The sequence below is a fragment of the Poecile atricapillus genome, chromosome Z (assembly GCF_030490865.1).
Source record: "Poecile atricapillus isolate bPoeAtr1 chromosome Z, bPoeAtr1.hap1, whole genome shotgun sequence".
Taxonomy (NCBI): domain Eukaryota; kingdom Metazoa; phylum Chordata; class Aves; order Passeriformes; family Paridae; genus Poecile; species Poecile atricapillus.
Genome location: NC_081289.1, coordinates 111,195,454 through 111,213,775, shown reverse-complemented (window position 1 = coordinate 111,213,775; position 18,322 = coordinate 111,195,454). Strand labels below are relative to the sequence as shown.

At 37.1% G+C, this 18,322-nt stretch overlaps 1 protein-coding gene across 2 annotated transcripts in view; it reads right to left on the bottom strand.

Annotated features, from left to right (window-relative positions):
- Nucleotides 1-2,031: 2,031 nt before the first annotated feature.
- The window catches only part of PRUNE2 (prune homolog 2 with BCH domain), a 132,700-nt gene continuing 116,409 nt past the window's right edge, over nt 2,032-18,322 (bottom strand). Inside the window, exons 15-21 of one of the 2 annotated variants that reach the window (XM_058827890.1) lie at nt 16,022-16,153; nt 15,776-15,862; nt 10,926-11,024; nt 9,129-9,164; nt 8,564-8,602; nt 7,069-7,116; nt 2,032-4,990 (exon numbers count right to left, since the gene is read on the bottom strand). In XM_058827890.1, the coding sequence (XP_058683873.1) occupies nt 4,969-4,990; nt 7,069-7,116; nt 8,564-8,602; nt 9,129-9,164; nt 10,926-11,024; nt 15,776-15,862; nt 16,022-16,153 (463 nt within the window). In that variant the 3' untranslated portion in view covers nt 2,032-4,968. The remainder of the gene's footprint in view (nt 4,991-7,068; nt 7,117-8,563; nt 8,603-9,128; nt 9,165-10,925; nt 11,025-15,775; nt 15,863-16,021; nt 16,154-18,322) is intronic. The other variant, XM_058827891.1, reaches the window with a different exon arrangement.

Below are 18,322 nucleotides of genomic sequence, written 5' to 3'. Positions count from 1 at the left end.
AGGCAGAGATGAGGTTTTGTAGTCTTGATGGCTTAACACAGGTCTGTGCTAGAAAGCCAGCACTTCCTTTTCATGGAGAGAGACTGCTTTACATGCCAGGCCTCAGGGAACAGCACGGGAAGTACTCTGTGGATTACTTTCCTGCCATTGCTGGAGGCTGCTTTGCTTGCTGCAAAGAGGCAAGGAGATAAGGTTTTGACACAGCAGATTTGAATTTTCTTTTAACTGATTGTATTTTAGTGGTAAGTTTTGACTTGGCTAAATAGACAATACTGAGAAGTGAAATAAAGGAAAAAAAGGCAATTTTGCTTTTGGATTCCTGTTTTATATAAAAGACCAAGACACTGGATTTTCTGAAATGAAAAAAAAAAAAAAAAAAGGAGATTGCAAGTGTGCTTGTAAAATCAGTCATGTGGTTTTTTTTTTCCTTAAAAATAACAATTGCTACAGGATCAACCAGCAAAGATACTTACAAAAGCCTACAGCAGTCTGCACTTTTAAATGTACTGTCATGTACCAAAAGTCTTGAGAGAGGTTCTGCCTTACTTCCACAAAGCAACATTTAACATGGTTACCTCAAATACAAGAAAACAACAAGGAATAAAAAACTGTTGTGAGTTTAGGCTGTAGTTCCTTTTAGGTTCTCAAATTTGGCAGAGCACAGCCCAGTCAATTCTACTGCTTGGGCTGAATGGAGAAACTAGACTCACCAGGACTGCTGAGAGAATTCACACTGTGTGAGCAGTAAGTGACCACTTCTTCTGAAATGAGTGAATGTTCCTAGGAAAAGTAAGTTTAAGAACCAAGCATAATTTTTAAACACAAATTTTAAACATAATTTTTAAAGAGACTTCGGTACATTTGCAATGTAATTATTTGGGAGGAGAGTTTGTATTTTGTAGTGGTTTACCTCTTTTCAAGGAAGGACTACATAACTGTAAATCATAACAGTGCAGACAGTATTTAACTTCACAGTGCTGTTCTCTGGTCTTCTGAGCACAGAAATTATTTTCTGCACGGTAACTGTATTTTGCAATGGGAACAGGGCTGCATGCCAGAAGGGTTGCATGACTGGAGGAAAGGGACAGTGAATGAGAAGTGAAATTGCTAATCTCCTGATTCTTGTTCAATTGGTTTAATTTGTGCCAGGCAATACAGGGACACCCTTCTTGTTTCTAGAAATAAATAAATATGGCTGCACAGCTAACACAATCTGACTTGTCATTTATCCCCACTAGTTCCACTAGTAGGAAATTGAGGGTCACTTCTAACACTCAAACTGATAATTTGGCAAACATCTGATAAATCTCCAAACTTATCAGTCAAGTAACCTATTTTCAACAAGCATGAAAGTTTTGTTTAATCCAACTTCTTTGACTCTAAAAAGGTCTAGAAGCACTCAGAGAGCTGCTTGCAGGTGGGTGGCAATTAAGAAGCCACAGTGCATCACCTTTAATCTCATATTTGGTGCCTCACTGGACAATGCTCAGGATAGCTCCAAAAATCAGCCAGCTTTACTTTAAGTAGTGGTAGTATAAATTGGCCCATTTGGCACAGATGTAGACTAGCCTGTGGGTACAATGCACCAGGCAGGTGAGAGGACTGCATGTCCACCAGCTCTGACCCCTTCCTTCACTGAAGTCAGTCAGGTTGCTAATGTGCTTAGGGTGGTTTCACAGTCAATGTCCTCCTGCCCCACAGCTTTTGCCTTTCTGACATATGAGATGGACTATCTGTGCATTTGATCTTTACATAATAGCATGGACACAAATTAGAAAGAAATTTAAAGAATTCCATCTGCTTTCTTTCAGGAACAAAAGCCAGGATTTTAATACATGGAGATGGGGAATAATACCATGAGACGCAAAATTGAGTCCACTTCAGTTTTTGGAAGGATAGACAGGGAATGCAAAGGAAAACAAAAAATGTTTAACTATGCAAAAAACTGATCTGAACCAGTAAAGTGTTCCCATGTACCCAGAGAATAAAAAAATCCCACAATTTGGAGTTGAAAGGAAATATGACCAGTGGTGCGCTGCAATTCTTTATTTAGATTCATAGGTATATATATCCATACAATGCTATTAGATATTCTTGTATTGCTTAATCTATAATTTAAGTCAGCATAGGTATTTTAACAAAAAAAAATTGCAACTACTAATTTATATTTCATCTGAGCACTCTGACACACAGTAGAAAAAATCCATATATAAAAGCTTATATCTGTGCAATTATACGTACTATGTTTCTCTTTCAACAAACTACTGATTTAGCAATAATGGTTTGTTATTGTTAGTATAACATAGATTTGCCATATCATTACATTAAAAAACTTTTCAAAATATATTAATAAGCAAAGATAACCATACTTTGATCCTGCAGTCATTTTTAAACTATCACATCAGTGCCCCATTTTGTTTTTATGTGACATCTGGCTTAAATTCCTTTCATCTCAGGCTGCCACCGTTATTCTACCCATATTAATCACATTAAATTCATAACTTTTCTACTTAGTAATTTCACACAAAGCAAGTAGAATTAAATTCAACTCTGAGCTGACGTCCACCACTAAAATCACAAATCCCTTATACCCCACTTAGGTCTCAAATAGTGATTGAAGATTTGCACTGAACCTCTGCTTTGTGGTAAACTTCTAGTGGAAACGTCTCTCATCTATTGCATAACACAAGTCACATGGCTTGTCCTAGGAGGCTTTAACTACAGGTCTACAAAAGATGCAACTTCATGCTACTCAATGCTTTTAATAGTTTAGATCTTAATGAAGCTTAATTAGCATCTGTAAGTCAATACAAATATTTATCTGTACATAAAACATTATCCCCAATATACTAAGTGACAGCACTTTTATAAGGCAGACACAAGCCAGGATTCAAATATCTGAGAAAAGGTGGAAACTAACAGACCCTAGTTTAGGACAAGGTCACAGAGCAGCAACAATGGTCAGCAGGATTTCACAGAATCTCTGTGACAGTTTACGGGAACTGACAGAAAAGATGTGATACAGCAGACTAGCAAGTAAGACAGAGATACCAGCAAGGACTGCAGAGGGCACATATTTTGGTTTTCATGCTGGCCAATAAGAAAGCATTCTTTTGCCTTTCTGACAATTATGTCAGTCTTCTTTACAGCAGCTGAACAACTGTGAACACAGTGAGAGATGCTTGCTTCACTGCTTGCAGAGTACCTTGCAAATACAAGACAGAAACTGACAGAGTTGGAAATGTGCAAACCACAGAACAAAAACATCAACCTTTTAAATGAAGGACAGAATAGAACTTTCAAGCTCAAAAAAATGAAGGCTCATGCTTTGCTGCCAGTGCTTAAACTTTATGCCCCAAGAAATACTTCGGTTTTTTCCCTTTCATTAATAATTCTGAACTGAAAGCTGGGCTAGAGTTAGACCTTACTAAAAAAGGTACAATTTGTCTTGAATTGTTATGTCTAAGGATTTCTTTACAAAGTAATGAATCCACAGATGTAATTCTAGGGCATACAAGAATCTTGTGAAAAAAAGAGTATTTCAGAGAGTATGTAATCATAAGATTTCCATTAGGACTTCCCAACAGGCAGGTGAGTCAGCTGGTGTGGAAAGTGCATATGTGTATTCATTAGGGTAAGAGAAAACATTTGTCATATTCTTGACTCCTCTGTTTAAAGCAGACAAACAGAAATCACTTGATAATTAATTTGCACACTCCTGCAAAAGCATGATCTGAGAAACCGAAGCCATTTCCCAGTAAGGAGCAGAACTTACTGAAGTATCTTTTGTGCCAATAAATAGGACAGCAGGAAACAACCAGTGCTTAAGTTTTTTCCTTTTTGTGTTTTTACTGTGTGTGACACAGACAAATACTATTATAAGACTTACTTTCTTATCTAATAGAAACATCTGGAGCAAGATTTTAACAAATATTCCTAACAAATGAGTATGACTTCCAGTTTTCAGCTCCTAGTAGGAAATAATATCTGATTCATATTCCGAGAATTAATAGCCTTTACAATTGGAGACAGGATGTCACTTCAAGACTCATAACTGTAAAAAAAAAGTGCTCTGGAAGAAAAAGACTTAGAAAGCAACAATAAATTAATGCTTCAAGGATTTTAGAATATATGAAAGTCATTTATGGGATTAGCTGCTTCTAGAAAATTATGCCTAAAATAAATATACTAAGCTGAATTATTAAAATAAAATTAATTTCATTCATCCTCTGGGAAGTCTAACGAGACTAATTATTATCTTTTAGCATATCACACTTTTCTCTGACTAAATAAAAAAGTCATTTAATGAAGATAAAAGGAGTTTTCAGACAGCAAGGAACACAGATTCCTAAAAGCATGAATACTTTGAGCCCTTAAGAAGGGCTCTTAAGAATCATCTAGTTCCAGCCCTTTTGCCTTGTGCAGGGACACCTTTCACTAGGACAGGCTGCCCAAAGCCTAATGGCCTGTCAAATCCAAGAAAGTCCTGCATAATTTCTAGAATTATTTTTAAACAATAAAGTTGCTGCTGCTCTGTGACACAAGCAAACTAACACTTATTGTAACAACTAACTATCATGTTCAGCTATGCATAAACATTAATATGCTGAAGACAAAAATGAAAAAAATCCCCATCCTCATCGACCTATTCATGAGGCACACTGTTGGCAAAACGGTATCCTTTTAAACAGAAATGGCACACACACATAGAAACCAATGCTGGATGGTACACTTCTCCTAATGAAAACTGTTTCTGAAAACAATAAAAATAACCAGGCCTCAAAATTCTGCTGTTTCCATGGCAAATAGGACCGGCCCTTTTGGTCTTCTTGAACTTCTGAACGACAGGGGAAACTTATAAACCAAACACAGTTCATCAAACCACTTATTGTGCAGCATGGTTGTGATTGTCTGGGTGATGAAAATCCATGTGAACCCTCTTCTTCAAATGCCTGGCAATGATGCTTCTTATTTCAGGGTCATGTCGATGCTATTTATTAAAGACAAAATGACAAAGAACAACAACAACAACAAATTAATGAGTGCTCTGAAAACACATTGCTCTGAATTCAGTGCTCTGAGAGCACTAAAATAACATGGCTAATTATTTCCCCAATCCTGAGCTCTCACAAAGTTTTTGAGTATCCTTATCTCTCATTTACTTGCAGTAGTCTGAAATAACTTACAGTTTTGCTATTTAGTGCAAAGCATACGTCATGAAACACTTCAGAGGCATTCTGTAGAGGAAGAAGTTGTCTCCATAAATGTTGCCTCAAGATAAGATCTTCCTTAAAGAATACATAATTTTAAATTTCTTCATAATATTTCATATTATTCATTCAGAATATTCATAATAATTCATAATATTTATGAACTGTTACACATTATTCCTCTACTAGGAATTACTTCACAATATTTCCCTTAAAGTCATGAAGAAATGCAAGGAACTGACCAAAATAGAACACACGGAGCATGACAATAGACGGAAACCTTTGAAACAGAACGAAAAGCAACAGAAGCAAACTAAGTGCTGGGCAGACTCCAGAGGTGTTCCAACAGAAAGCATACAGAAACAGTCTCTGTAAAACTGCTGTTCTCAGAGTGAGGGGATTTACGTAGGATGCTATTTCCTGAACAAATGACAAAAAATAAGGGATATGATCACAGGAAAATTATTGCCATTTCTGAAGAGAGATTCATATTCATGCAGAGAAAATAAATGCCATGAATTAACATTAATCTGACCTTAAATATATATTTATTTAACATAAATGTAATTTCTCTTCTCATTTTGCTGCCCAGCTTATCTTTCAAGAAAACCAGAAAAGTTGTTCAAGCCACAAAAGGTCAAAATCATGCACAGCCTTTAACACACCATTTTTTGTTCTCATACTTTGAAAAACAGTTCTGACCTACTATGTATTGACCTACTATGGAAAAAAACAGTGTCTAAGATAAAAAAAGATGAGATACAATGTCAACTGGATCAGGAATTTATCTTATGGTTCCAACCTGTGTATGAGGTATGACAGTGTGACAGCTTACTAGAGCACTGTTTTATTTTTTAAAAAGTAAAAACCAAAGCTTCAATTTATTTATGCAGCTTTTCACTACACATACTTCTAATTATTAGCCTGTTTATTAATACTCATGTTATTGATGGAATCTTTTTGCTGAGGATTTAGATTTACTATATAATATTTCCCATACAGTGTGAGACACCAGCGTATTTCTACACACCGGTCAGAAGGGCAGGGGCAGCAAAGGCCTCGATCCCTCTGCCCTGGGCACACTGGCCAGGACACACACCCCACTGCAATGCCTGGCTCTCCTGATGTGCTGTTCCAGCAACAAACTCAGCACTCCTGTGACACACTGCTCCTACAAGCACTCTCCCTCAGGAACAGGAAGAGCAGCGGCGCAGGGTTTTCCACCTGCATGCTTCAGTTATGGTATCAGGCAGAGCAACAGCATACCATAGGACTGACACGTCCCCATTTCCAACTGAACAAGTCCATCTTTGAAAGGAAAAGACAAAGATGTTTGAGACTTAATCAGGAAAATAATTATGAAAGAAGCTGAGAAGCAGAAAAGCAAAGAGAAGGCACATGTTAAGAGCATGGCCCAGAAAACAAAGTAAAATATAAGACTTTTTAATCTTTGAATGAGGACGGCAAGTTTGAAATTGAACATAATGCATGGAACCATCTTCACTGTGATCATGCTGCACTTTTTCTATCTGTTTTTTATATAATTTAACCTGAATATTCTCAGGCTAACAATTATATCTCTCTCTGCTCAGAAATGCTTAAGGACACTTCAAACACATTCCCAATGCAACACAAATATAATAAATCTTCACTATATAACACATACATAAAGTATATAAAATATAAATATAATAAAGTGTCAATGCTTTGTCTGCTTGTACATGTTGTTCCTGAATATTGCCATAAATGTATTTAGTTCTCAAAAAAGTTTTAAGGAGTCTGCCCAGCCTCAGTTCCTAGCAACATGGCTGTAAAATAATGTTAAAATGTAATGACAGTATTAGGCATAAATTCTTACTCCTGCTCCACTGAAGCCATTTCTGGATCATTTGAGAGGCAGCTAGTTCTGGATACAAGGAAAAAGATAAGTAAACATTTTTTCTGTGTTGATTTCTTTCTCTTTTAAAATATGACATCAAATTTGGGGATGTAATAACTAACTGTAGTGAGTATCTTTGACAGTACGAACACACAAATGTTGTTTTTAGGAATGTAGGGATCTTCGTGCCCACAACACACATTAGTCTGAGTAACAAATTTTAAAGCTATTTCTTTAAGTTGGGGAAGGGAAATGCACTACAGTGATCTCATACATCCAACAGTAACAATAATCAGTGGTGCCTCATATGAATATTTTGTTCCCCTTTCACTTGCTACACTGCAGCCTCTACTATTTTAAATGGAGTGGCAAGAAAGCAGCTTTCTTCCACTCACTGTCACATATACAATGCATTTGAAAATGTTGAACAAAAGGGATAGAAGCTGTATTTCAAGGCTGAGTAAGCCTTTTTGTTTAGCAGAATAGTCAGGCGGCATCAGGTAACTACATATGTGAATTTATTGCTTCTGAGGCAGTGCTAACTGCTCGAATCAAAAAGCAGTGGCCAGCATTTTAGATATTTCTCTGTGGTTGTTTTAGAAACTAACCTCAGAAGAACTGAAGGAAAATGTGTACCGCAAAAGAAGGAACTTTTAGAAAAACTACAGCAAAGAAGAAGCTGTAAGTTGAAAATTGTGAAGTGCATAAGCAAAAGGAAGGTGACTGGAAAGAAAGTACAAAACTCGAAATCTTTAGTTACAAAAACTGCATGAGAGAATCTTGAACTAGAACCAGCACAGGAATTTTGTGTACAATACTCACATAAGGAAAGTGCACCATAAACTTTCTAAAGTTCTGCTCAGTGAGTCAAGTATTGTGCACTTCTTGAGGATTTCTTTGGTACTCTACACCATACTACCACATTATATTCAAGTCAAAGCACAGAGTTATCACTTTAAAGTATCTGATCATCACCTGCATCTGGTTTATTAAATAACCATAGACAATATAATATTATTATCAAGTATTAATTTCTCAGCATATTCAGCTAACATTGGAAAGACAGAAGAATTTATACACCTGCCTTAACTGAGATAGCTAACCATAATTTAGTGACCTGTAAAAAATCTTTGAAATAACTACCTCTTAAAAGCTGTATAAATCAACTGACATAAAAGGGAAAGAAAATGTTTAATGACCCATTTTAATGGAGTATGTGATTTCAGCCATTCCCATGACTACAGAAACAATCATCAAAAAACAGCAAAATTTTTTTTTATAATGTAAGGGTATAACTATTACTGAGACCCAGCAGTACAAAAGCTGTGAGAGGGGAAGTCAATTCACAAATGGGGCAACTTACACAGTAATTGAAACTACAAGCTGACTGCTGTACCAAACACAATGTACTACTGCATTCCAGCTATTCCTGTGAAACAATATAATGCCAGCATCCAGCTGAAAGCTATCTTACTTAGCTGCTTCTGTAGCTTCCCTCAGTTCTTCATCCAGTCTGCATGAGTAAAAGTTATTGATATAAAGAAACAGAGAAGCAAGCAGAGCATAAGAGTGAAGCAGAGCAATAGCAGAGCAAAGAACAAGTACAGTACATGCTTTTAACATAGGCACCCAGTATGATTAAGGGCTGACTTTAAAAGCTTTCCAATTAAGTAAGATACCATTTATTCTTGTTCTGAACACACCTTAAATTTCTAAAGTCCTTATTTAGCTCACTTAGAGGCACAGACTGAGAAGCAGCAGGGGTCTGAGGCATGCCCAGTGGACAGAGCTGAAAGCATTCATTTGCTCTATCAGATAATGTTAAACTAGCTGCAGCCTGCGCCAAGTCAAGGACATTTACAGTTCAGTGAGTTTTATTTGCAAGGGAAGCTGATCTCAACAGCTTGAAGGGGAAAGTAAGATGCCACATCATTGCAAGTCCTCTCTCATTCAGCTGTTGAGGTCGCCTGCAGGTGAAAGGCTGTCACACAGATTCACTCCATTATGAGCAACAGCATGGGCTAGAAAGCAAGTTTTACCTCATTCTTCTTTTAATACACTTCTCTTCATCATACCTTACAAGATGAGAGTGAATGAAAGAAGAGAAAATACGTACAAGTTCATATGGTACAACAATCATATTGTATTGTGCTTCTCTGAAAACTACTTAAATAAACACATAACCCAAATTCTGGCATAACATTATGTATTTTCTAAAGCTGGGATTTTTCTTGACCATAGGTGGTATGCTTGTTCTTGGAAATGAAGTAATTATGAAGGAAAAAAAATGAGTTGTATTCTTCTATATGAATCTCTCTGAATTTGCAGCAGAAGGGAAGCTATGAACTGAACACTGCACTTCTCCCTATGGTATGGGAATAGCCACTCACAGATGCTTTGAATGCACACAGCCACTAAATCTTGTTATCACAACATCTTGAAATGCTTGCCACCAATGTGTGCAATTGTCATCTTTCCAGTTCTGTCTTTTTCAGCAAAATCACGATCTCTCATCTGGCTGCTGATGACATGAAGTAGGCATTACCCTAAAACTCTGTAAGTACTGAAGTTTCTTTGGTACTAGTGCTGTGATTGTTTCATCTTTGGTCTGAGAGGTGGATGGACTTTTCGAACCGTTTATAGGGAAGAAAAAATGTGTGTAACACAGATGTGCCACTGTGTAACAGTATGACACAGCAAAGAAACAGACAGAAACCCTCTGAGTATCACAGTAAGGTTTCTATCAAAGACAACTATAAGAAACTAAAATGTTTACAGGAATCAGAGGAACATTTGTTAGGGATGTTAGAACATTCTTAGCATATTCCACCTCTAAAGAAGTTACAGCAGCAAATGAAGCTGAGTGAAAGTCTCTATGACCCCTGATTTCACAATTGCAATTTACTGCTATATCCAGACCTGAGCTTCCCACTTCCTCCCTGGAACTGCACCACCAGCCTGACAAAGGAAATTGCTTTATGACTACTGTAAAACAGGTGTGAAAACTCCTGCCTGGGCTGAGTAGATCTATGACAACTTCAAAAGCTGTCACTGATCAGTCATAATGAAAATACAATTATACTTGCGTATCTACTCTTCAAACTACCTTCTAGAACAGGCTGTTCAAAACCTGGAACATTTGCTAAAGAGAACAATTAAAAAAATTAGATTTCTGAACAGAACTTAATAACAACTACATAGAAACCATTATCTTTTCTAGTCATGCTTTCAGTCTTGGTATACCATTTCTTTTCGTTGTTTTCAGGTCTGAAAAAATGTCATTTGAGGAAAACAATGCCAATCAACTTCCCACCATTTTTTAACAGGTATTTTCCTTTGGAAATGCCTGCATTTGAAAAACGTCTTCACATAAGCAGCAAGAACTGAGAAACTTTCTTTCAGGGGTTGTGGATTTAACCACAAAAATTGACAAGGCAAGGAACAGTTAACCTATGGAGTTTTACTGGTCTTCTGTTGAATAGGCTATCTTTTAATTAATGCCTCTGTTAAGAGCCTTGCACGACTAAAATTTGAAAACAATTCCACTTAAACAGAGATAAAAGTTATGAAAAAATACAGCCTAGATGATACCTCAGGAAAGGCCAAACAATTTTCCCACTCCTATAGAAGTAAATATTTATTGTGGTTTGTGTTTCCATTCCACAATGGTCTCCTGCTTCTCAGTTTGACAGTGACATGTTTGTGGAACAACACATAATCATTTTTTAAGAACATTAGGAAAGTGATTTCTATTCTTCTTACAGTCCTTAACACTATTATTAGTTTGTGGAAGTAGTTTCCATTAGAACAAATACATACTGCTGTACATCACTTACTTGACAATACTGTCTGGTATATGCACATATTCCATTGGAATCATCTCATGAAGCTCTGCCAACGTGTTGACATACTGTATCTTACTGCTGAACTTAGAGCTGAAACACAGGAAAAAAAGGTATTAATTGACTTTCCCTCCCCATCTTTTATAACATGCTAAAACCAAATCAAGAAATGTATTAAATGTATTAAATAATTAAGCATTTGGATATTTGTATTTCAATTACAGACTGAGAGACAGGACTGTTAATAATTAATGACTCAATCCACCTGCCACAGCTACAGAAGGCTGGTAAGAGGCACGTCCTGTGAAGTGGGATAGCACTTTTTATGATGCCAGTCCCCTCTTGCACAGTGGCTCAGGTGTCAAAACTTCCCTCTAGGAAAGAACCAGGACTTTTACATAGAGCCTGAAGGTATTCAGCCCTGACATAACTGGTGGAACATGAACAACTCACCTTTACTGATACAAGAAAGAGGCAGCTGCAACATCTTAGAAGGCAAGGTACCTGGGCATTCCCACCTGAACTTGAGTAAATGTAAATGCAATGGACTCTGTTTTGTGGGCTTCCCCTACTCAATAAAGACAGTGACCATAACTTTGACAAGATTGGAACCCTCATCACCAAGAGAAGAGGACCAATGGGATGACATCAAGACCATAGAGTGATGATATTATTTCTACTTAGTCTGCCTGTGTTTGTCAAGCTCATTCTCCTCTCCTCACACTCATTTTATTTCTTTCTATCTCTCTCTCTCAGATTTACTGCTAAATAAAAGTCTGTGCTATTTACTTCAGCATATGGTCTTGTCTGCACCTGAATTTGGACATCTCTCTAAGAATTTTAATAACTGTATCTTAACAGACAGTTCAGCTGATCATGAGCCTACCTGAGTTCTAGTGAGACTGAAATCAAGCCTACACCTTTTATTGTTCCTTCTCTAGGCTGAATCACATTATTAAGCCAACATCTTAAATTGTAATGCCTATATACTAGACAACGTGATTAGTTTTACATTTTGAAGGAGATGTGTGAAAATTTGGAAAAGAAATCAAATCCCTTACAGAGTACTTGCAAAAAGATATGGGAAACATTACTTGACATGGACATAATCATCATGATGGTTATCAAGGGAATGTGATGACTCAGCATTTCTATTTTACACCAATTCTCAATCAAAAACAATAAAGCTGAATTTCATAATTTATTCAGAAGAGCAGAGATCTGATTGTGTCCATTCTTACTGCATGGACTTTTTATGACAAAATAATTGTTTATTTCAGCTGTGCTATCACTCATTTATTGTGCTTGTAGAATGATCATTTGGAAAAAAGGCTAAATTTTCAGAAAACAGTTAAAACATAAGGCTATTCATTTGTCTAACCTAAGTTATTTGGTAAGTGTGAGGTTATGAAAAATCTATCTATCTTTATCATTTGGCTTTTAAATTTTTTAAATTTAGCTGTGATCATCTTATAACATCAGTAATAGTGGCAAACTCATATTGATCATATATGTTAAGTCTAGGTCTTGAAAACCAGAACATATTCCTCCTATTTACTGCTGACCAGGAGGTACAGCCAGACAACATGGAGCATCTGAAATAGCTCTGAGCAAAGGTTACTGTCCTTCCCCTCAACACACATATCTTCCCAATAATGCAAAGTGAGATAACTGGAACAGGAATACATGAAGGTGCTGTGAATAGTTCTTTAAGCTCATTCACTGTAAATTGTTTCTGTACCCAATCAGCATAATTAGGCACACACACTGGATCAGACCAATGGTCTGATTTTGATTTACGTTTTAGATACAAGAATCACCCACGATTGTCCAGTCAAAGCACATATACAGATTCACACACATTTTATACACAACATACAGATTCTTAGCATTTTATCCAAATTGTTAATCACAGTCTGAAGCATCAGCATTGCCATTTAAAGTAACCTGGCAAACTGCAAGCCAAACATAAGCCTCTAAAGATGGTAGGAAGGAGTTAAAAAATCTTTCAGTGGGTAATTTTTCCTCCTGAGGATTCTTCTGGGTCCACCACTTCCACTACAGTGACTGATTTCTAAGTAATTCCTTCATGTGGAAGTGTATGGGCATCCCAGACACTCTTTCAGACTTCTAGGGAAAGTTAGCTGCCAATAGTGGTAACTTCCCATGATTTAAATATTTCCATCGAATGCCAAATATGTTTCACAGACCCTTGAAAAACCCCCTAGAAATCTAATTTCTTACCTAATACAGCTCAAATTATTTTTGGAGTGAATATCTATAAGGGTTCTAATAGAATATCTAGGATCTATCTCTGCTACCTCTAGTTCTTTCATTCTATATATTCAAAAAATGATTTTTCACTCAAGATGGATTCCACATTCCACTGAATTCTCCTGCTAGTGTTATAAATGCAAAGGCAATTTTGGGATAAAATCAAAAAGAGAAGTTTATTAATAAACAGCAAATAACAACAACGAGAGAAAAAAACCACAACAAAAATGGTCAGCGCAGCGCTGGGTGGACAGGGTCTACACCGGAGGTGTAGGGTTCCCAAATCCACGTCTGAGCGCTCTCAGGCTTGGGGTTTTATAGGGATTTTAAGTCCTCAGGCTAAAATTCCAAGCAGGCTCCATTCACCAAGTGTTCTTGATTGTTCGGTGAATGGATTTCCTGGCTTGGAAAAATAGACCTAACTTGTGTCCGGACAGAGTCTCCTCATATGTAAAGAGACTCTGTATGTATTTTAATTTTGGGTTATCAAGGCAGAAGTGGTGTGATCCAGGGTTGGTGCCGATGGAAATCTCGGCAGAGTCTTCCCTTTTGTTTCCAGTGATTGCATCTCCAACACTGGTCTGACAGGTGGGGCGTTCAGGACTAGCGACGGATACTTTTTCTGAGGCTTGTCTTTGTCGACCTTGATTGTTTCCCAACCGAGATCTGCAGGGACATTGGTCAGGTCCGGGGGTGGGTTCCTCCTCCGAGCTAGTTCCTTTGTTTTCTTGATGGCTCTCGTCCTGTCTATTTTCCGAGCTAATGTTAGTTATCTGGATGTTGGCTGCAATCCCTTGCCTTTGGAGGAAAACTCCTGGCCAGGCTTGGAAAAAGGGTTTATGTACATCTTTGGAATTTTTATTATTTTAAAACATATACATCTTATTTATACCTTTACGAATTTTTATTTACAAATAATTTATTACACTAGTTTTTGAGGTAGAACAAAGAGCTGAGGTAAAACTGAGGGTAGCCCACCCTCAGTGACTTGACTGCCCCTCACCATTTTGTTGTCTTTCAGGTTTTTGATTTCTACTGCTTAGTCCCACATCTCAGCTGATATGCAATTAAAATTATATTGCTTGCTTTTAGCTATCTCACTGATATCTCTGCTTGCCTTGTGCCAATTAATTTCTCACTCTAAAATTCCCACTGTGTCTGTCAGGGGTTTGGGGAACAGCTGTGGGCTAGCAAACTAAGCTATTGTCATTGGTCCTCAATCTAATCAAGTTTTTATCTCCTTACGTCCTGAAGAAAGGTAAGGGAACTCATAATGTTCTCCTGTCCTTGGAAAGAGTCCAAATATCTCATGTCATCCTCCAAAAAAATCACACTAGCCATGTGTCTTGCCCACCTTTTTCAGCTTCAGTTTGCACTTCACATTCTTCTTGCATCAAGACTCAATCTATTTGGTTTAGGTGGTAACTTAGCGTGTCTAGTTTTGTACTGCTAATCTGCTTTGCCAAACTATTTAGAGTGAACATTTTCTCCTGTATGTTAATGAAAAACCTCTAATCACTGCTGTTTAGTATGGCCATTTTGAATAAATGACTAATGAATTGAAATTGACATGACTTTAAAAAAGACCACTTCTGGGAGCAAACAGGATGGCAACAGAAATACCTCATATCAAATGCAACTCAGTGAATCCACATAACTACTGGTGATAATTCCAAGTATTGTTTCCCTTTCACTCTGGTATTCAAAATTGTTATTTTCAACTTCTCTTTAAGAGAAAGGAGCTCTGTTATGACATTCTGCCTGTTGCACTTTGGCAGCAATGGGACAACTCATGTGCTTCCCCACCCCAGTGTCACCTTATCAGGACAGAGCACCCTGTAACAAGAGATCTCCAGTGTCTTCACCTGAGGTCTGTGAGCAGAACTCCCTGAGATCTGTCATAATGCATCTGTGTGGCTTCTGTAGATGAAGCTTCTTGTCCTGCCTGAAGCAACTCTTTTTTATACCCGCCACTCTGCTCTCCCTGATCTCAGGATTTCAACTGCATACTTGCCTATCTTCTGCAGTAAGTCTGCAGTCTTTATAGCTGGTACCTTTTTTTTTTTTTTTCTCCTTTTTTTTACTAATCAAACCATTACCTTTTACAGCATTAAACCTTTTTTGAACCGAAATGGATTTAAACACCTCAGGATGAAGGCAGTCCTCTTATATGAGCTATGTGTAGCAATGATACTTTAAAAACCCAGAACTGTAGCCTAATCTGGTTTGGTAGCCAGAATTTTTTAAATAAGGTGATTATAATTACATGCAGTTCCCTTTTCTATATGTCTTTTATCTGGGTTGTGAACAAAGACTACTTTAAGGGACTGAATTCCCAGTACATACACATACAGGATTACAAAACCATGCCTATGATTTCTGAAACTAGATACTCATATAAATCACTTTATTCCTGCAATTCACCTTAGGGAAGTGAAATTCGACTTCCAAAATCCCAACATGATCTATAAAATGAGCTCTATTCAGTGAAAGATTAACAGCCATGTTTGATGATTTAGGGTGCTTATGTATTTCAGGGACATAGAAAATCACTGGTATTTACTACATACCTTATAAAAGGTCGTGTCACAGCCAGAATTGTCCTGATAAACCATGATGGATGAACAATTATAAATGATTTCAAATTCTTCCGCAATCTAAGTAAAAAAGCAATAGTCTCTTAGAAAAACAGAAAAAACCACAAAAGATAAAGAAAGATCATATACGGTAAACCTTGGCATGCACGTAGGTGAGTTACAGAAACAGGACACTGTTCAAAATAATGGCTGCGGATCGGACAGGAAAATACTACTCACCGTCGATCAATCATCTGATAACATTTTTTCATCCAACCCAGTCCAGGCATCCTTCTTCTTGGCGTTGCTCCATTCAAGTAGACAATCATATAGTCTTCAGCTACCATCAGCTCTAAGGTACTGATTACATACCTGATAAAAGTACAGGTGCCAGTGAGCATATACTGTACACTATCTGATTGAGCCCAAATTAAATCAAGCTACTAGGAATAAATGAAGGCAGACTGAACACTTTATGACAATACAGGCTTTTCTTTTCCTTTAACCAAAAGCAAACACTTAGCACTCATCACCATGGTACCTGTAGATACACAGCTAGAAAATCACAGTCCTACATGTGTCTTCAAAAATATGTGGTTTCCTTACAAAAATAAGAGTTTCGTTTAGTGAGTCTTCAAGTATCACTGGTGAATTTGCTGCTTCTTAAAAAGGAATTAAATCAGAAGATTTTGTAAGGGCGAACATGGCATTAAGTGAAGTCCTAGAAACTTCTGAAATTAACTCTTGAGAAACTTCTATTCACTATTCTCATCACCAAGTTTGATCAATACAACAATAAAAAGTGTCAGAAGATACTTGTTTATACTTCTTGTGATCCTCACACTCTGGCTACAGAGTCTGTGACTGCAAAATACAAATACTTTGACACTCAGACCCAAGAAAATCTGTCACTCAGCTTGACTGATGGGACAGACAATTCCTGACATCACTTCATTTTTCCAGCAAGACACTCCCAAAACTCATTATCAGACAGTGTTCTTGGGGCCAAATGCATCCTACCTAGAAAAGCACACGACTCATTCAAATAAGAGGATAGTTTTAAATTTTTGTTTAGGACTATCTATGCAGATAGTCCACTCAGAAGTTTCTACCTCATTTGGGAGCTGATCATTATCGGAATGTTCAAACTGTTCTCTCAACTAGCCAGCCTCAAGGCATGCCTGTGTAAAAACTCAAATGCAAAACCACAAGTCACACCTTAAAAACCTGAATGCCTGAGTGCACTCACTAAAAAAGGCAGCTCTATCCCCAAGCATAATGGTCCCTTTCAGAGTTGTATGGGCATGCCTCACAATCTAATCTGACCCTTAAATTCCTTAGGCAATGTCTTTAAAAGAATTTTAGGAAATCTAGTTCTCAACAGATAGTGGTATTTTACCTGGGCTAAAGTAGGCAGCCATTACCTAGACCAGTTCCACAAATCCCCTCCAAATCACTACTCCCTCAATGCATTCCAGAACTCATTCTTTCTTTGCAGATGTGCATTCCCTGCTTTTGCCTGACATTTGTGAAGGTTTGTGTCTAATATATGATGGTGATATAGGAAAGCAAGGGATTGCATGGACATTCTGATGCATAAAGCTTATTTAATAGCTACTTTAACAAAGCTACTATTTGACAAGTTATAAGATTAGCCCTTCCCACAGGGCAGAACATCTAGTGCTTCAAAGGCACTTAAGCACTGAAACACACAGAACTGTGTAAGTGCATATTAAAGTACTACATGTCTTTCATTTATGGAACATGACAGTCTGAAGAACGTCTGTTTATTAACTCTGAAGGGAACTGTGCCTATTATGAATTTGTTATAGTAAGAAAAATTACGCCAATTTCTCATCAGAATTAAGAGGCCTATCATGACAAAAAGGAATCTTTGCTAGATTTTTATTCATATCTCATTAATCTCACATACTTTCATTGAACAGCTCTTATGCAATGTCTGTTGAATTAGATAATTTTCCATTTTTAGGATGCTGAGCTTCCTTGTAAACCTTACCTATCTAATAATTTCTTATTATTTGGTAATAATGGAAATTTCTTCATTATTTAAAAAGATGGACAGAAATTTTCTCATTGACTAGAACAACTGAATCACTCAGAAAGCAAAGGGCTGGTTTTGTTTTCAAAGTGTAGTTTTTCTAATTGAGATTATTTAAAAAAATTTAATCTGTGGACTGGCTTTAATCTGACTTTCAGGCAGCCACAAATTAAACAATAGGGTTTTTTCATGTGGTTCTGCATTATCTACAAAAACTGCTGTATAAGCTGTTTCAAGCATTTTCACCCAAATTCAACCCTTCAAAGACAATTTTACAGAACTAGTCAATACAAAAAATAGGAAGAAGATAATTGGAAATGTGAAAGGAATTCAGACAGGAAAGGAAAAATTGAGGACAGCTGTTAATCAGAAACTAGAGGTAGCTTATATGCTACCAGAAACATTCTGTATCAAAAAAGAGATTCAATGGTTTGCAGGTCTCTCCAGATCCCTATATAATTCGATAGTAAAGAATTACCAAA